Source organism: Pogoniulus pusillus, chromosome 20 (genome assembly GCF_015220805.1).
Source record: "Pogoniulus pusillus isolate bPogPus1 chromosome 20, bPogPus1.pri, whole genome shotgun sequence".
In the NCBI taxonomy this organism is placed as follows: domain Eukaryota; kingdom Metazoa; phylum Chordata; class Aves; order Piciformes; family Lybiidae; genus Pogoniulus; species Pogoniulus pusillus.
This window is the reverse complement of record NC_087283.1, coordinates 6,570,630-6,589,344: the sequence shown is the minus strand read 5'-3', so window position 1 is coordinate 6,589,344 and position 18,715 is coordinate 6,570,630. Positions and strand designations below refer to the sequence as shown.

At 45.4% G+C, this 18,715-nt stretch overlaps 3 protein-coding genes across 5 annotated transcripts; all 3 read right to left on the bottom strand.

The window, feature by feature from the left end:
• Window positions 1-2,271: 2,271 nt before the first annotated feature.
• Window positions 2,272-7,190, bottom strand: LOC135184346 (arylamine N-acetyltransferase, pineal gland isozyme NAT-10). Its single transcript, XM_064160005.1, has 2 exons — window positions 7,109-7,190; window positions 2,272-4,406 (listed from the first exon to the last, which is right to left on the bottom strand). Exon 2 carries the CDS (start codon window positions 4,399-4,401, stop codon window positions 3,529-3,531), a length of 873 nt encoding a protein of 290 aa, XP_064016075.1. The 5' UTR covers window positions 4,402-4,406; window positions 7,109-7,190; the 3' UTR covers window positions 2,272-3,528.
• Window positions 7,191-8,977: 1,787 nt separating this feature from the next.
• On the bottom strand, window positions 8,978-18,172 carry LOC135184344 (arylamine N-acetyltransferase, liver isozyme-like). Of its 2 annotated transcripts, none has more exons than XM_064160000.1 (2): window positions 18,084-18,172; window positions 8,978-9,870 (listed from the first exon to the last, which is right to left on the bottom strand). In XM_064160000.1, exon 2 carries the CDS (start codon window positions 9,863-9,865, stop codon window positions 8,978-8,980), a length of 888 nt encoding a protein of 295 aa, XP_064016070.1. In that variant the 5' UTR covers window positions 9,866-9,870; window positions 18,084-18,172. The 2 variants fall into 2 exon arrangements, with proteins under 2 accessions (XP_064016070.1, XP_064016071.1); XM_064160001.1 differs by lacking the exon at window positions 18,084-18,172 and adding an exon at window positions 12,380-12,470.
• LOC135184345 (arylamine N-acetyltransferase, pineal gland isozyme NAT-3-like) lies at window positions 14,322-18,172 on the bottom strand. Of its 2 annotated transcripts, none has more exons than XM_064160002.1 (2): window positions 18,084-18,172; window positions 14,322-16,262 (listed from the first exon to the last, which is right to left on the bottom strand). In XM_064160002.1, exon 2 carries the CDS (start codon window positions 16,253-16,255, stop codon window positions 15,377-15,379), a length of 879 nt encoding a protein of 292 aa, XP_064016072.1. In that variant the 5' UTR covers window positions 16,256-16,262; window positions 18,084-18,172; the 3' UTR covers window positions 14,322-15,376. The 2 variants fall into 2 exon arrangements, with proteins under 2 accessions (XP_064016072.1, XP_064016074.1); XM_064160004.1 differs by having other exon boundaries at window positions 14,322-16,358; window positions 18,084-18,167.
• Window positions 18,173-18,715: the final 543 nt, after the last annotated feature.

Here is an 18,715-nt window from a genome sequence, read left to right as displayed (position 1 = left end):
ATCTGCCTCTGTTGTGGTTTAAGCACACACACGCAGGCAAAGCAGAAGAAAGAAACCATTCAGCACTTCTCTTCGGCAGGCAGGTGTTCAGCCACCTCCAGGAAAGCAGGGCTCCATCACATGCAGTGGTTACTTGAGAAGACAAATTGCATCACTCTGAATGCAGCCTCCCCCATCCTTCTTCCCCCAGCTTAGTATGCTGAGCATGACACCACATGGTCTAGGGGGCTGAAGGAGAAAAGGCTGAGACCTGGGGCTCTTTAGCTTGGAAAGAGAAGACTGAGAGGGGATCTTATCAACATACATAAATATCTAAGGAGTGCAGATCATAAGGGTGGGACAGGGCTCTCTCTAGTGGTGCCCAGTGATAAAGGGCAGTGGGTGCAAACTAGAAGACAGGAGGTTTCACTTGAGCTTGAGAAAAACACTTCTTTGAGAGTGCTGGAGCACTGGAACAGTCTGCCCAGAGAGGTTATGGAGTCTCCTTCTCTGGAGATTTTCAGAACCCTCCTGGACATGTTCCTGTGCAACCTGATCTGGGTGAACCTGCATTAGCAGGGCAGTTGGAGTAGATGATCTCCGGAGATTGCTTCCAACCTTTACCATTCTGTGAATATTCCTTTGGTTAGTTGTCAGCTGTCCCAGCTGTCTCCCTTCTCAGCTTCTTAGCACCTCTAGCCTACTCACTTGGTGGGGTGAGAGGCAGAAAAGGCCTTGACTCTGTAAGTGTGGCTCAGCAGCAACTAAAACATCTCTGTATTATCAACAGTTCTCAGCACAAGTCCATAACATAGCTCCAGACTGGCTGCTATGAAGAAAATTAACTCCAGCACAGCCTTCTACAATAATGTCTTGTTAATGGAAACCCAGCATGAAGCCTCTGAGTTTGTTTGGGTATGTTTGGTTTTGCACCATTTTCATCTGAAACCTTTGAGACATTTTAGGTCTGCCATTCACACCTCAATAATCCTGCTTTCATCAGCTTTTGGGGAGCTTTAGTTAAGCTGTGAAACTGTTCCTCAGCTGTATGTGTTGACATTTCTTTATGTGATCTGATGTTGCACGGTGAGGACCTGATTATAATTGTCACACTTGGAGAGCAGCTATCAACAGATGCAGTCAGAGAGAGCACTGAAGTCATTAGCTTCAGTAAGAGCTGAACAGTAGAAGGGAGTATCTGGGCTTAGTCCCATCATTGCAGGCATGGTTAAAAATGCCAGTATGAGTCTGTAGACTTCTGCCCAAGAAACTTTTGCACATCGTTGCCTGAGCAGTTACCTGGAAGCAGCAGTGGGAACATCTCTAGAGATGCACAGAAGTAAAGTAACCAATCTGTTAAGGGCTGTCCTCGAGAGGCAGCAGCACCAGCAAACTGCACATTGCACGGAGAAATATGGTTTGGTGACCAGGGTGAGTGCTGATGGGAATTTCTGTCAGCTAGAATGGAGCTGGTGAGTGTTCTGAAGCTCGTAATGTTCCTTGGGGTCTCAGGGAATGCCTCAGTTTGATCAATCATTTAGAAAGGGGTAAAAGCCCTTAATGGGTCCTTAGCGTGGGAGAATAATACAAACAGAAATTAGAGAACAAAGTCCTTAGTTCTGTTACTTCTAGGACAAGCTCTATTCCCACCTCAGTAAGACCTTGCAGTGTCCCCTATCACTTAAAACTTGGCTGCTGATCCCAGCAGAGAAGTAACTAGTGGGCCTCCTTTTCAGTGACAACTCCTTCCCTGTACCAGCTCTTTTTCCAAGAACCTGTAGGAACTTATCATCTCCAACATGCTGTCAAATTTATTCACAGTTGGCCTGTCTGGGCCAAAAGGTCCACAGTGGGGAGAGTCAGCCACCAGATGAGCAGCACGACTGGGCTAACCTCTTTTACTTTGCAAATGGTGTGTGCAGGAGCCATGCAGTTGGGTGGGTGAGGCTGTACCTGCAGCAAACCTCGCTGCTTTTATTTCCCTTTATTTATTTGCAGGTGTACACTTACAGCATTGGTGAGGTTTGTGATCAGACGATGTCTTTGAGCAAAAAGATACACTATGAGTGGCAGGAGTCAACACTGGACCAATACTCAGGATCGTCATAGGTGAGGGAGAAAGGGTGGGTTTCAGTGTTGCTGTATTTTTAATGCATTGGAGAATGTTTCCTCTTTCTCAGTGATTTCCTTGGTTTCTTTTTTGGGAAAAGAAAAAAAAAAAACCAAACAAACCAACAAAATAATAGGGCAATGTGGTTGTGAAATAGTTCCAAAGAAAGGGATTCCTTTGGATTTGGTCAGCTTCTTGAGTTTGTTTTTTATTTTTCAGTTGTGAAATTAAAGCTCCTGCACACAGCTAGCTCCTGCTAGCTCCTGCTAGCTGTGTGGGCTCCCATATTTGCTCTACACCAAGAGGAGAAATGTAAGGGTGTAGCTTCATTGCTCTGCCTTTCTCACACAAACAGCATTTAGCCATGCTAAAAAACCACATAATTTCCACCAGTTCTGGGGCAGAAGTAAATCTAAGCCACTTGTGATGTTTAAGCACCACTCACCCTTTATAGGGTGATTACTCATCAGAAGCAAGGCTTGTGGGTGTATCCTTAGAGCCCATCAGCTGCAGCAGTGCTGCAGTATAGACAATGTGCATCACCAGAAAGTGCCTGTGTACCAAAACCAGGGCAGTTTCCTGCAGCCGTGACAAAAGGGATGCATATGATGATCACTTCAATTCTGTACTGTGTTTCTTCTGACAAGGAAAGTGCTATGCTTCTGAATGCTCCCTTCAAATGTGACATTGTTTTACTTATGTTAAAGACAGAGAAATGAGAACTGCTGCAAGTGGTTAGATCTTGTGAAAAACAAAGGTTTAAGTGTATACTTTATTGTCTAAATGCTCACAGATGCTTTTTCTCCCTATAATAACCATAGAAAATGTGCTGGCAGCCTACCACAATTAATATTCTATACTCTTATTTATGTGCTGTAGGCACTCCAGAATCCCCCCGGCATATTTATTGCCCAAGTTTATAACCAGATTCAAATCAGATCCTACATTTGTGCCAAAAATTGAACCGCAGTCATTTCACATCTATCTGCCTGACAGAAGAGTCTTAAATTCCTGATTTTTTCAGAGAGTGAAATTCACTTTAATCTGGTATTAATGTATTTTTTTCCTTCAGTTGCCTGCAAGAGGATCTTCTCCCAGGCAAGCAGCAACAGAACAAGGGGACACAGTCTCAAGTTGTGCCGGGGGAAGTATAGGCTGGATGTTAGGAGGAAGTTGTTGGCAGAGAGAGTGATTGGCATTGGAATGGGCTGCCCGGGGAGGTGGTGGAGTCACCGTCCCTGGAGGTGTTCAAGAAAAGACTGGCTGAGGCACTTAGTGCCATGGTCTAGTTGACTGGATAGGGCTGGGGGATAGGTTGGACTGGATGATCTTGCAGGTCTCTTCCAACCTGGTTGATTCTATGATCCCATCATCTCACAGTAGCAGTTGTGCAGAGAGCAGAAGTTATTGTACATAGGGCCACAGGTTTCTCTGGTCATCTAGATTGTGTAAAATCCTTTGATGTTAATTGGGACAAGTTTTCTATCTAGGGTTATGTTGAATTTCTCCTTGAGTGTTTTTTCCACCTCTTCGTCTTCCAGCGTTACGAATTCCACCAGATCTGTATTTTCCTTGTAGTTGTATGTGGTCTCTGTGAGTGTCCACCCAATTAGCGCCCGAAAACCTTCGGTGGTCTGGAGGGTGCAGATGGACTTCTTTGTAAAGAGGGAATCTGGAGAGGTCTGAAGGTATGTGCACTGGAAACGGAAGTCTTCCACTGTCCGTGGCTCCAGAGTGAACATGTAGACTTGGCGGCACTCTTTTTTCTCCAGAAGGTCGGAGTTGGAGAAGTGCTGGTTGGGGATGTGCTGCTTGCGCCTCAGTTTCTCAAGGTACCAGAGGGCATTTCGTTCTGTGAAGCGGAAGATGCCGGGAGCCTGGGGCTGGTCCTTCCCTGACACGAGCTCCATCGGTTGCCACATCTGATAGGATACGCCAAAGCCCCCGTCAACAATGTAGGGCTTGCCCTCAATAACCACCTTTACGAGGAGGTGGGTCATGATGGTGGCATAGGCGTTTTGGTGCGGATTGAACACATAAGCTCCCAGAAAGCTGGCATCATAACCCAGGCTTTTCAGCACCCAGCCCAGCAGCTGGTTGTTTTCCATGCACCAGCCCCCCCGCTTCCTCCGCACGATCTTGTTATAAACCTGCTCCAACTCCAAAGTGATTTTCTCCCCGCAATGGATGCTGAGGTTTTCGAAGGGAACAGCACGGATGTGGTGCTGGAATATATCAGTTAAGGTTTCCAAATCTTGTTTTTCAGTGGAACCTTTATAGCCAGTTCTTGCAAAATACTCTTCAAGGTTCATGTCACCTGTAAGAGAAGGAATTGCATATTGGTTTTGTTTCTTTACATCAATGATTTATGATGCTGTGAAAAAACTGCCCAGGCTCCTGGCAGCAAAGATGCTTTAATGTGCTGTGCCCCTTAAGAGCAGTCTTTAAGGGTAGGAAGTATTCACATCAAATGGTTCCCTGAGCCAAGAAGAGCAGTGCACATGAGGGTTTGCTTTTTGCTTAGAGTCATCCCTGTGGCAAAGAGCTGATGCAATTCCAGCTTGAAACGAGGTGGCAATGAAAGGAAGGATTTGCTCTATTTGCATTGCAGCAGTGGGGTTGAGAGGAAATGTAAGATCATGTTAGGGAGTGCTCAGGGAGGTTCATGAGACCCAGCCTAAATCCACACCATTCAGTGAAAGGAGTGCCAGTGGGGGGAAGCAGTGTCACCTGCCAGTTGGAGAGAAGATAATTTGAGCCAGGGTTCACATGTTCTTTTGATGAGCCTGCCACTGATCTCCATGACGGCAAGTGAATCACTCGCTCGGTACACGTTGTGCTCCCATCACTTGCAGAAAGTGGTGCACATTGTGTAAAGTGTCAGGCTTCATTCGGGTAATTGCAGCTGAAAAAATCCTCTGACCTTTGCAAGAGTTGCAGACCACGGGGTCTCCTGTCTGCTCTCACTGTCACACAAACTCTCTTGGATGTTGGAAGAATGAATCTAAATGGAGGCGAGCAACCTAAACGACAAAGAGCACATCTCTGTTCCTTGCTGTGCTCTATGTCTTGCAGGGTGCCCTGAAAATGGACTGGGGATGCTTTACATCTGGCTAGCAATGACCTCCCTTAAAACTCGCTTTATTCCTTCCAGAGGAGTTGTAACTGAGAGTTATTGTAGCCTCATACAATGCATCCCTGTTCTGTCCTGCCTCCCACAGTGCCCACTTCCTGGCCTGCCTTGGTAGGATCCCTCTAGGACAAGAGGGAATGGCTTGAGGTTGCACCAGGGGAAGGTTAAATTAGGTATGATGAAAAATTTTACTGAAAGAGTGGCCTGGCATAGGAACAGGCTGCACAGGGAAGTGGTAGAGTCACAATCCATGGAGGTGCTCAAAAGAATGTGTAGACATGGCTTAGTGGGCACAGTGGTATTGAGTTGGGGGCTAGACTTGGTGATCTTAGAAGTCTTTTCAAAGCTTGATGATTCTATTCTATGAACAAGACTGCTGAACAAGGAGCTACTCAGCTTATTCTTTGCTTTCCAGTACCATGGAAAGTCACGCACAGCCATCTGGCTTTCACAACAGCCTATCACAGTCTGCTGGCCACCATTATGAGCTGGATGCTGTGTGGGTATCTGATAGATACTGTTTGTAAAACACACTGTAGATCATCTGCTTCGGTGTGGAGCTGGGCACAAAATGATTCAAAGGGTTGCACCTTTGCAAAGACAGCACCAAGTGTTTCAGCAGGCTCGAGTTACTGCAAATGTTTAGCTATGTGACAACCCACAAAGCTACTTGGAAATCTTTTGTGCACACAGTAAGCTGAGGTTTAGGCACTCAATATTAGGGACTCAGGAAGACTCTTGTATTCAGATAAATTCAGCAGTGAACCATAGAATGTTTACTGCAAAGTAGAACTTCTCAAGATGACTTTCAGTGAGAGATTCACGATGTGCATATGCATGGTGCAGAAGCAGCTGTCCAGCATGAATGGAGAGACCCATGACAAAAAAAACCAACCCTGTTATCTTCTACAGAAAGCAACTTAGCTCCCAGTCCTATTTAAGTGTATTGTTGGAGGATATTCTCAATGTGTTATGTTTTTCAAGGAGAGCATAAGATTTCTGGCACTTTTTTTGTGTTGATCTGCAGAATCTGAGTCTATCCAATCTTACCCAAGCAAATGGTGAATGCTAAATAGCTCACACCAGCATAAAGCTGGTTCTCAAGGTTATACTATTTGTAATTTCCCTCTGAAGCTCCATAATATCATTGTTCAGTGTTAGATCTTGGCTACAGGAGATGAAAGCTACAGTTCTTTTGAATTGTGTACTGATCAGATGAAAAGCAAGGTAGTGAAAAAGTAGTTCCACAAATGTGGCTGTGATTTATGCAGAGAAAATCGACAGCAGGGAAAAAAGAACCCCAAACAACCATTAAAGAGCAATTCCTAAATGTGCCAGTGAAGATGCTCATACAAAAATACTCCTTACTAGGACTGTAGACACTAGGAGCAATTCCACTGTTAAAGTCTATTAGCTGTCTACCTTTATCCTAATACATAAGCACATGGACTTTCTGAGTGAGGTACACAAACCATAGTTCCTTTTCTGTTCTTTTTGAAGAACTGTAATTTTAGTCCCATAAAGTAGAATCTATTGATTATTAGATGGGTATTTTGCATCCTTTGGACTTAGAATATTTTTTAATCAAGTGGAAAAGCTAAAAGAAAAGCTTCCAGCAAGAGGTTGCAGTTACAGTTCTACATCTGCCAAAAAACCAGCATCTGTCTCCGAGTCAAGTGAATCTCCTCCTGAAGAGTAAAAGAGAGAAGAATGGAAATTGCTTTGTCTCTGTTTGGCCCTCTTCAAAAGCCCATGCTTAGCAGGTCATGTTTTAACTCTAGTCCCACACTTCTAGAGCAGTTCTCATACAGGGCATATTGTGGGTTACTGTCCATGACCTTTACCACCATAAAGGCACCAATTGCAGTAAAAGAAAATAAACTTACCTCTTAAGACAGCCTTATTTATTGATTGGTGTATTCAGTTTCTGAGTTGGTTATTACTGGGACAGCAGTTGGTGAAGCCAGGAGTGGATGGAAATTGTGAGAGTTGTCTTCCTCTCTAAGCTCTGGTGGCCTTCACTCTTGAATCTTAAATGCCAAGAAAGAGCAGAGTCCACCCAAAAGGAGTGCACATTTTTGGACTTCACTGATCCATGAGCAAATTAAACTTTGTTTCTTCTCTATTAATCTGGTTAAGGCCAAACTGAACTTGTTTTCTATGTAAAATAATTAAGGTAGGCAGTTGAAAGTGGCTCCATAACTTTTAAGCTAAATGACTGTTATCTGCAGGCCATCACTTTGCAGTGGAGAATGGTCGGCAGCTTCCTGCTGGCTGCACTGAATTGCCAAGTTATTGCAGGCTGCATGTTCCCACACTCCACAGATGCACAAAATGACCCTTCTTTGCCCCCAGAGGAGCTTTATCAATCTGTTCAGTGCTTGAGCTCCAGCAGGTGACTGTTTTTGGAGCTGCCACACCTACAAAACCTGCTATTTTTTCTGCACACTTCTGTGAGTGAGAACAAAGCAACAAATTTGTTCTCTAAAACTTGGCCTTCTATTCCTTCGGCGTGTTGCAGGGATGTTTAACTCTCTCTCTGTCAAGCATGCCTCTTCATTTGACAGAGGTGGAAATTTGGAGGTTCCTTTTGAGAAGGCAAAGAGCTGTTAGGCTGCATCTGGCAAAGCACGTGAGTTTTAGGCACATCAGGTGTCACATGAGTCAGGGGTTGACTAGGACAAGCATCAAAGTCTTCTCCTTGGCTGAGGACCAATGCTCTTCTGTCATGCTCTTTCATGACACATCCTGTACAGCAGCTGTCATAGGCATCATGAAGTGAAGAGGCTGTTCAGTCGCAAACACCACGCTATGGAACCACACTGCTGGCATGTCCTAATTTCTATCTGCAGCAGTAACTCATTTAAGGTAGCTCTTGAGGAGAGTGTTGCTTATGACAAGTAGGAAGAGTTTTATATTGTCATGCCTGCTTGACATCAACAAAGGCTGGGCCCCAAAAGTTTAGAGTGTAGTTTGCAAGGCTTTACATAACATTGATTATTTCCATTTTGGATACCAAATGTCTGATTTTTAAGAACCACTGGATTGTCTCAGCTCCTCTTGATTTTGATTTCCATTTCAGAGACACAGAAAAAACAGACTCATTAAAATTAGGCACTCAAAATTAGAGAACTTTGGTGAGTTTTTAAGTGCTCCTGCATAAATAGGTAACTTTATATCGATGGCTGGAGAGAGAATAGGACTCAAGTCTTTCAACATAGTTAATTGTTAAGCTAATCAGTACCTAATTGTGGTTTGTTTTGAGAAAGCCTTAACCTTTCCCTTTTTTTTTCCTATGAAATCTTTGAGAGCCAAATTCAGCTCAACTTTCAGGCTGTGAAATTAAATGAATCATTTGTAAAACTGTGCTGAGAAGAAGACTGGAAATAATACATACAGAGGTTAGAGGTCTTTTGTGTAAGCTGGTAACACATCTTCTCCTGCTATAGCATTTTGGTCTCCTTTGCCACAAGGCCTATCTGAAATAAAATGGGATCTGGAGAGGCGGAACAAAATGTTATGGAGTCAAACAGCAATTTCCATATGAGCAAATTAGAGGCAATAAATTATCTCAGTTACTATAGGAGAAGCTCAAGACAAAACTATGCCATTGGTATATGCAGTTAATTAGCAACGTACTTGAATTTACCAAGCTTTGTGTTCATCTGATTAGCCCAGCTTCAGAATCAGATTATTATTAATATTAGCTTCAGAGCTTTGTATATTGTGCACTTGAAGACCACTCTAGCATCATCTTAGACTGTGTCCACTAAATTAGGTGGCAAGCCACGGACGTTTATTGGTACAAGTTTGTTCTCCAGCACTATATTGAATTTTTCTTTCAGTGTCTTCTCAAGCTCTTCATCTGTAAAGGTTGTGATCTGCAGCAGGTCCATGTCCTCCATGTAGTTATACTTCATCTCACTGAAGGTCCACCCAACTAAGGCATAAACCCCTTCAAGGGTCTGGAGAGTGCAGATTGACTTCTTCCTAAGGATGTTATCTGAATCCACTTGCAGGTATGCGTTTAGCTCCTGAAAGTCATCTATCTGTCGCGGCTCAAGAGTGAATGTATATATTTTTCTGATGTTCCCCAAGCCTGGAGTAACTGTGGAAGGGACACTTTGCTCAGAAACATGATGCTTCCTTTTCACTTTCTCAAAGTACCAGGTGCCATTGTCTTCCAGGAAGCGGAAGATGCCGGGAATCTGGGGCTGATCCTTCCCAGGAACCAGCATCAGTGGCTGCCACGCCTGGTAGGCACCACCAAACCCAGCATCTACTATGTAGGAACTGCCCTGGATCACCACTTTGAGTAGGATATGATTCATCTCATCGGTGTATGCCCTCTCTGCCGGGTCGTAGCTATTTGCTCCAAGGATGCAGACGTCATACCCTAACTCTTGCAAGGCCCAAAATAAAAGGTGGTTGCTCTCCAGGCACCAGCCACCGCGGCTCTTCCTCACGATCTTGTTGTAAGTAGCTTCTAACTCCAGGTGGATGTCCTCCCCGCAGTGCATGCTGAGGTTTTCAAAGGGGATTGCCCGGATGTGATGCTGGAAGATGTCTGTTAAGGTTTGCAAGTCTGTGTCCTTGTGGGAGCCATCGTAAGAAATTCTTGCAAAGTACTCTTCAATGTTCATTCTGCCTGTGTGAGTAGAAAAACAGCCACTTACTGTCGGGCAGCTCTCAAGGGAGTTGCTCCTATTTCTGCAGCAGAGGTTAACCAGCCTGCAATTGGAGCTCAAGCCTTTTTTTGAGGATCTGAAAGGACTCCTGCCCCTGATAGGAGGTGGGTGTTTGCTAGACCTCTCTTTGTCACCTGTATTTCATAAGAGATCAGGCTAGGAGCAGATGACAATAATGCTGTCCCCCCTTCAGATGTTGCCTTCAAGCCAGGTGGGTGTCTTTCCTGTGGGAGGACACAGCATGTGGCACAACAGACACTCCGGTCCCAGATGAGGGTCCTACATGACAAGAAAATGTACACAGCTGGCAAACATCAGGCTTGCAGAAAAGCTGCTCTACCATACCAGCACGAAAGTCCCAGCAGTTTCTCACTGTTTCTTTTACTGTAACAGGTAAGCAATGCTTTATTTATCCCACAGGTAATTTAGCTGGGAGGCTTTACATTCATGGCTTTAGCTAACTGGGATTAACATCTCAGTGTGTCACCATTTTAGACAAGCATCCATGTGAAGTAGATTGTTGTTTTCTTAATCACTTTAGTTTCCCTGTGGAGTTCAGACACAGCTTTGACCCTGGCTGTTGAAAGGAAAGAACAGTTAATTTTTCTAACCTCAGAGTCAGAGGAATTGATAATCACTAAGAATACACTCAAGGCATATTCAGAGGCTTTTGGTTTCTTTTACAAACCAAAGGCCTTAGTTTCAGCTCAAATTATTGGATGTATCTTGTGCCTTCGTGTTTCTGATCCCTTTTCCTTTCATTAGCAGGAACACTGCCATTGGTACAAGCTGTGTGGCCAAGATGCAAAAGGTTCCCTATAACACTGCTAATCCACTGACTCATCTGGTATCTGCAAGGATTTCTTTTCCCTTTAATTTAGACATAATTTGGCTTTTTTCCAAGCAAGGAGATTTGTTTTCAGGGTAGTTCACAATTTGCCAAGTACTGTATTAATCTCCAAATGGTCTGAGGATTTCTTGCTCCTGGAAATTGGTTGCACATCACCTAGGACAATTTTCCAAAACCCCTTTGGTGCAGTTGAGATGGGAGAGGTCACCTTCTGGTGACTGAGCTCAGCTTTGGTCCAGCTGCTCCCCTAGGAGCACCCAGCAGTTTGACTCGATGTCCATGCAGTGCTCAAGTGAGTGCTAGGAGCTTTGGAAAAGTCTCTCCTCAAACACATAGGTGAAGACACTCCCACCCTAGGAGGTAGGAATAGCAGATGACCTAATCTCCAGATACTAACCTGAATTTTCATGCCAGCAGCATACTCGACTTAATTGTGTTGCTCCTGATCTGCACTGGTACCAAAATTCAAACTGGCTGATGTAAAAACATGGGGAAATGCATTAAAATAAAGGACTATCCCAGTAAGGGAATAAGAAATAAACATTTTCACTTCAAAGGGACCCAAAGAGGCTACATGAAGAAAAAAAAAACCCAAACAAACATTAATGTGTCTTTGATGGGCTTTTTTCTCTCTCTTTTTTTAGGACAAGGGCACTCATCTCTAGCAGGATCTCCTTGGAAACACTGGTTGTAGACAGCTCTTCCCTCCCCAGCTGAGACCACACCAGCAAGCTCATCCTCTGGGCCTCTGCCTTGTTTTTCTTTCTCTTCCCACTAGTAACCATCTTGCACAGCCACACAGAAACATCTTTTCCCTGTGACATTGTGGAGCTGAACCTCTGTAACCAGGAGGGGCCCAAGCAAGTCTATTAGCCTGGTGGATGTAATATGCTTGAAAATTGCTTTCAAGTTGCAAACAATGAGTCCCTGTTGTGGGCCAGCAACAGGAGGCCTAAGGCCCTTCCTATAACCTGTCTCCTGGGTCTTGGTGTCCCCATCACCCCGGCAAGGGTAGGGCGTATGCAAGTGATGGGGCTGCAGCAGTCAGCAATCCCTCACTCGGGACAGTTTGCATTCCAAAACTGGATTGCCAGATATCATAAGCCCCAGTCCAGGTCTCAGCCTTGTTTACTTCTGCTCCTACAGCAGCTGAACTTTGTTCAGCATTCAAGCAGCTTGGTGGCTAGTGAGGCTCAGACATTAGTTCTGCCTCTCTGCCAGCGTCCCCGGGGATCACTGTGTCCTTTCATAATTAGGCTGAATATTAGGAACAGTTCTTCTCTGCTAAAATTCATGAGAGGCTTCCAAGGTTGGATTCTGACTCATGCCTATAGCATTTGTTGGATTTTAAGTTACACTGAGAGTCAGTGGCTGGGTTTCATGGACTCTGGCTCAGCATAAAAGGGTTAGTTTGAGTCTCCAGCATTTGATCTTTGTACTTGGGCAACGTCCTTGCAGTACCAAGCACGCCGTCAGCCCTGGGCTTAGGTAATTTCTACTTCTCTAATATGCCTACAATGCAAAGCACATGGTCTGCAGACCCCCAGGGATGGACTTCTTCCAAACAGGCTGGCCCCACCGCTGCAGGATGAAGTCAGAGATCAGACACAGGCACTTACCTCTCAGCCAGCGAGCTCAGGCTCTCCACCCTGCTTTGCTCCAAAATTCCCAGGGCAAGCTGTACTGTGAACTGCTGCTCTTAAAGGCCCAGGCTGCCTTTGCTGCCTGGCAGCTACAGTGGTACCCTCCAGCAGAACAGGGAAAGAGAAGAGAGAGTTTCTTCTTTTCTACTACTACACATTCTGGTGGTTTTATTGGTTTGTTTGTATTGAAATATGTGCAGAAAATCCTGTCGTGCAATTTGTTGTGTTAGGTGCTTTATGGAGAGCCTGAAAATGACCCAGTCCCCAAGCTGTTTACAATGTTGAGAAGGTTTTATCCTCTGACATTATTGGTTCTATCCTCTGACATTATTGGTTCAGAACTGAAGCCCTCCAAGAGTGCAAAGGAAGACCACAGTGTGGGTATCACAAACCTGTTATGGAAGTGTTTATAACCCTGTCTTCAACCCCACAGCTCACACAGGGGCATCAGTCTCTGGGACAACTTGGTGGTTGTACCCATGCTGAAGTAGCAAAGCAATAGTGCAAACTCTGATACAGATTTTTGCACTGTTGACACTCATGTGGCCTGGATTCCTGTAGGAAGCAACTTTAGTTAGAGAAATAGTAATGCAAACCAAGAAGTCACTGATTTCTTTGTGGGCATGACAAATGTTGAATTAACCACATCTCACTGAGCTATTCTTTGTGGCTGACACCAGACTCCCATAGCCACAAGGTCAGATTTGCCAAGTTGTTCATTTGTCTAAACCCCTTCAGGTTCAAAGAGAAGCCCTGTCCTTCAGCAGCAAGGACGCTGCTCCTGGAGAGTGCTTCACTCCCTGAGCCTGCTGTGCCTTTAAGGATTTGCCTCCACAGAACGTTAGTGATAAGGAAAAAGCAAACTATTGCAATCTGAGATGAAGAGCCTCTTTTTTTTTTTCCCCTTTCCAATAGACAGTTTCATTCGATTGCTCAGCAATAAAATCTGCTTCTGTGGGTGTGCTGAGCAGGAGGGCCAGAAGCACTGAGCTGTGCCAAGAAGTGGGCAGCAGCCAGAGCAGTGGATTGGGCACAACACTCAAGGAGATGAGTCAGCTGAACGGAAAGCATTTTGTCCTATTAGTGTTTGCCCTTCACATGCTGAATCTCTGGGGCAAGGGACATTACACCCTGCTGCTTCCCCTGAGAGCCTGTGAAACAGCTCAAAGCACAAGAAACACCTCAGGCACAGGGAAAGGAACTACACAGCACTTTCTAATGTTTCCAATGTCTCTTCCTACAAAAGATGGAGCTGCTTGGCTCTGCCTGGACCTTCCTGTGTCCCATGCCTCTGCAAGACCTGTCTGGGCTTTTATGTTCATCCCAATGCTATACCCAAGCTGACACAAGGGCAAACTCACCATGTTGAGCTCCTTTAGCTCTTCCACTAACATGGAGATCAAAGAAGAATGCAGCTTGCAAACAAGCCACACTCGGGGACAATTTCTTCTGCCTATCTGCGTTGCAAGCTGCCAGTCCACACTATAAAAAGCCTTTTCCTGCTGCAATCCACTGCAGGGGCAGTCAACATTTCATTCCTTATAGGATGGAGGAGCCTCATGCACATGTATGTATCACATACATGCAGCCAAGCACATACAGATGCTTTTGGGAAGATGGGAATTTGGGGAACTCACCGTGTCTCCATAAAATAATACATTCTGAACTTGCAGAATAGCAGCAGCCAGCTTTTACGAACTGCAAAGTGCTAGTTGTGGGAAAGTGCACATCTTGCATAAGAAATAAAAACAGATTCAGTGAGTTCTTGTATTCCTGAAAGCCTTAGCAGCAAAATTTTAGCAGATACAAATAATCAGGACGACTGCAGTGCTGAATATTTGTGGGGTTTTTTTTTTACTTTGAGAATACACATTGAAATTTAGGGGGGAAAACCCAACTGAATACTTCCACTTCACAGTTCTTGATAATTTTTTTTTATTTAGTTGCTTTTCACTTACATATTTTGCTCAATTGTAAATGCATAGCTGTAATGCTTCCATGATTTGTACATAAAGGAACATCAAGCATCATCTCAAAGGGTAAAGTGATTACATTGGAGTAATTTCTCATGCTAAAATCCTTAGCCTTTAGGTATCTGATTGAGATTCATCACTTCTCCTTATATCAATATAATTAGTATCACTGCAAACACATCGTCAGCAGAACAGATATGTTTCAGCAAAGTCACTCTGTGCCTGTGTTTGAGTTCAGCCATGATCATTAATGCCCGCTAACACTCGGAGAAGTGCAGCGCTCTTCTGAGAGGCTGCTGGGGGAGAGCAAACAAAACACAGGAGAGATGCTTCCAGTTCAAAGAAGCACTGCTGTTGGCTTATGTCACTGAGAGAATGGGAGATGTGTAAAGCCTGAAATAAGACAGAATCGTCTACTGATATATTTCATCATGAGTTTTAGGCCCTAAGTAGCCAGTCTGTAAGTATCCACGTGGAGCAACAGAGGCATGGGGGTGCCTGGCTGCCAGCTGAGAGGGTGCTGGGAGTGTGAGAGCATAAAGCACAGGCTTATGGCTTGGTGTAGCAAAGCCAGCACTGAATGTCTTTGTTTTTCAAGCCATTAAATTCCAAAAATAAGATGGTATTCATTTAAGAGGTGGGTATGATTTTCCCCAGGTGGCAGTGCAAAGTAATAAAGAAAGAGACCTGCATCTCCATCACTCTGCCCTGCTACTCTGGGTGTACTTGGAAAAGCTTTTAAGAGATGAAAGGAGTAGGGAATGGGCAAAGTCTGCTTCCAGCTAAGCACGAACAGAAGAAGAGTGATTTGACTGAGCTAGGAAGAAATTATTTGTACCCAAACTGAAAAAAAAGAGATGCAGGAGCAGTTGTGAAAATCAATTTCTTTTCCAGATTCATGCTAATACTTTCTGCCTTACGCTGGTGCAGATGGGAAGAGAAAGCTTAACCTTTAGATGCTTGTCACGCCACTGCATTGAATTATAGTTCAGGCTGTGAGTTAGAACAGAGACAACCTGCTTGAGTTAATGGGTACCAATTTCTTGTCTAGTATTATATTGAATTTCTCTTTCAGTGTTTTATCCACTTCTTCATCTGCAAGGATTCTGATCTCCACCAGATCCATGTTATCTTTAAAGTTGTACTTCATCTCGGTGAGTTTCCACCCCACCAGAGCCCGGATGCCGTCGCCAGTCTGCAGGCTGCAGATAGACTTTGTCACAAAGAGCGAGTCCGGCGCTGTCTGCAAGCGGGCGTTGCTGGACCTGAACTCCTCGATGTCCCGTGGCTGAAGGGTAAAGAGGTAAACCCGACAGCAAACTTCTTTGTCCACGTTATGGGAAGATGTTAAGGAGACACTTTGGTTTGGAATCCATTGCTTCCTTTTCACCTTCTCAAGGTACCAGACCCCATTCTCCTCCACAAAGCGAAAGATCCCAGGAGTCTGGGGCTGGTCTGTCCCTGAAACCAGCTCCATTGGCTCCCACAACTGGTAGGCCATGCCAAAGCCACCATCTACGATGTAGGATTTCTCATTAAGTAGCACTTTTAGGAGCAGATGATCGATATCCTCTGTGTATGTACCGTATTCTGGGATATAAACCCTGCCTCCCAGAAAGGTGACCTCATAGCCGAGGGTTTTCAGGACCCAAGCCAAAAGGTAATTGTTTTCCATGCACCAGCCCCCACGGTTCCTCCTCACTATCTTGTTGTAAGATGCCTCCAGGTCCAGCTCAATGCTCTCCCCACAGTGCATGCTGAGGTTTTCAAAAGGCACTGCTCGGATGTGGTGCTGGAATATATCCGTCAAGGTAGCCAGGTCCAGCTTATCATGGGAGCCCCGGTAAGAAATTCTGGCAAAGTACTCCTTGATGTCCATGCTGCCTCTGGGATAGTGTGGGAAAAAGTAATAGGTTGTGCCAGAAGTGATGGAAGTGATCTTCCCTATCCCTTATGATGGGGTGCTCATCAGTATGGAGAGCCTGTTCAGAAGAGGAGCGGGATTTGACTAATGGCCCTATCAAAGGCAGCTGAGTGTGGGTATTAGCGCCGGGCGAAGCCAATGGGACACTGCTGATGAGCACAAATGTTATTTTTAATTGTTTCTTTTACAGCTGTGACAAGAGGCTCCAGCTGTGCTAAGCACATTTCAGCAGAGAGTTCCTGCCCAGCAAAGCTACAAATCTCTGTAGGAAGGAACAAAAACAGTTGCAGCACTGTTTCCCTGCTAGAAATTATAGGAGCTGAGACTCTTCAGATCTGAACTGCTTTACTCGTGGTTTGACTCAGCAAAGCAGAAGCAGAAAACAATCCCTCCCACTCTTGCAGAGCAATCCAGAGTCTCCTCTGCAACCAAATCTGAAACACATCTGCCCTGCCGTGGTACTTCCTTCATTATTTAGGTAGCCTGGAGGGGGTTGATCTCACCTGCTCCTGCTCTCCATGCTGGCAGTAACAGACATTACCTGGAGAAGGGTTTTTTTAGGGCAGAAAAAGTCATGGGAAGTTTCTCACGCACCTGCTGTGAGCCACTACCCCACAGCATACCTTAGCTCCCCAGCTCTGCTAATCACAGCCCTACCCAAGCAGCAGGAGAGAACGAAAGTTTGGGGCAAAACTACAAGTTGGGTGTGTAGCTTACATTTTCTTAGATAATTTTTTGGGATGTATTTGCTTCTTCAACTCATAATCTCCCCAACAGTGGCTAGGTGCCCGTGGCAGAACGGCTCAGCAGGAGGCTGTGTTTCACAAGCATGGGGGTGGAAAGCAGCTTGAGCTCTCTCAAGTCCTTTTGTTATTTTTCCCCAGGCACCACTATATTTTAGACTTCTCTGAGTTCAGAGAGATGTTTTCCAGATTGTTGGCCCAATGTCCTGAATTTCCCGTGTGCAATTCTTGAAGCAGGCAAAAGCAAGAGGGGAAAAAAAAAACCCCAACCATTCCAACAAGATGAGCTGCATGGGAAGTTTGGAAAGATACTTTCAGTATGTAAGCAAAGCAAAGAAAACAAAAACTTTCCCTACAGTGGAATGGTCCAGCAGAAGCAGAGGGTGCCCCAGGTTGGCTACTCACATTTCCTGCCCTTCAGGATCGAAGCATTACATAAATCTGAAACTACTGCATTACAGCACTGCCACATCTCTGACATCCAGCAGGCAGGCCTGACTGATCCACCCTCAGGTCAAGAGCATCAGATGGCTATTTGGGGGTTTGTCTTCGTTTAGCTCTTGGCTCATTCCTAAGCTTTTTCCCAGAGCCCCAGGACTACAACTCGATTTGGTTTTGAAAATGTAGAGGAAGTTCAGTTCCTGCCGTGTGAACTTTAAACCACCACCAGCAGCAACGAGATGGTTTTCCTTTCCTTTCTTCCTTTCTTTGCCACAGCAGGCAGAACACAGCAACTTCTGCTTAAAGAGATTGTGCTGGTGTGGGGTTTTTCTGTCTGTCCGTCTGTCTGTCCCTCTCTTACGGGGGTTTCTAACGCCCTTTCCACTGCAGCATCTAAAATAAGTCAGGTGGCAGGAATGCCTGACCCGCTGAGGCCAGTACCTGAGCAAACAGCCCCGAGGATCTGCTGTCCCGGGCAGCTGAGCATGCCTCGCTCTGCCCTCACACCATTTGCTGCTCTGCTGTCTTCAGACAGGTGTAACTTCCTGCCTAGGGAGAGCTCAGCCACCAGGACTCGGGGTTTAAAGGAGCAGGCTTACCTGGCAGATCAGTTCAACCACCAGTCTACCGCAAGGGCTTGGGGGCTGCTTATAGGCTAAAGCAAGTGGTGTGGCCGTCTGTCCTTCACCTACGGCAGGCAGGCCTTGGGGACCGTTCTCCAGCTCCTCTTCAGGGAGTCTTTTCCTTCCACTTGCTTTCGCCAGCCTCTGTCAGATTGCAAAAGCTGGAGAGAAGAAAACAAACAACCAACCCAGAAGGGTGGAGCATGAGAGCTGTGTAGGGAGTGAGCAAAGCGACGGCACTGCAGCCGCACATGCAGAGCCCCGCCGCTGCCTTCCCACTCCTTCAGCGCTTGCTGCAGGGGCTGCCGCAGAAAGGGAGCTCTTTTTCCTGCAGCAGCCAACCGAATGCACATGGGTAACAGAGCTGTTATTACCCCAGGTATAAGGCTACTGTTTGATTAGAAACACAGGGGAGAAATCCTGTACGCGTTCAGCCTGCGAAGGTTCTCACACTGCTGCTGACAAGCAGTCAGACCTTGGCACAGTGCACTGCACCAGCGCCCCGCTCGCCTCAGCCAGCACACAGCAGAGTTTCAACGCTGCCTTTGCTTGAGTTGCTCTCTGTGATTCAGATGCATGTTAAAACTGTTTCTCTCTCTATGAATATC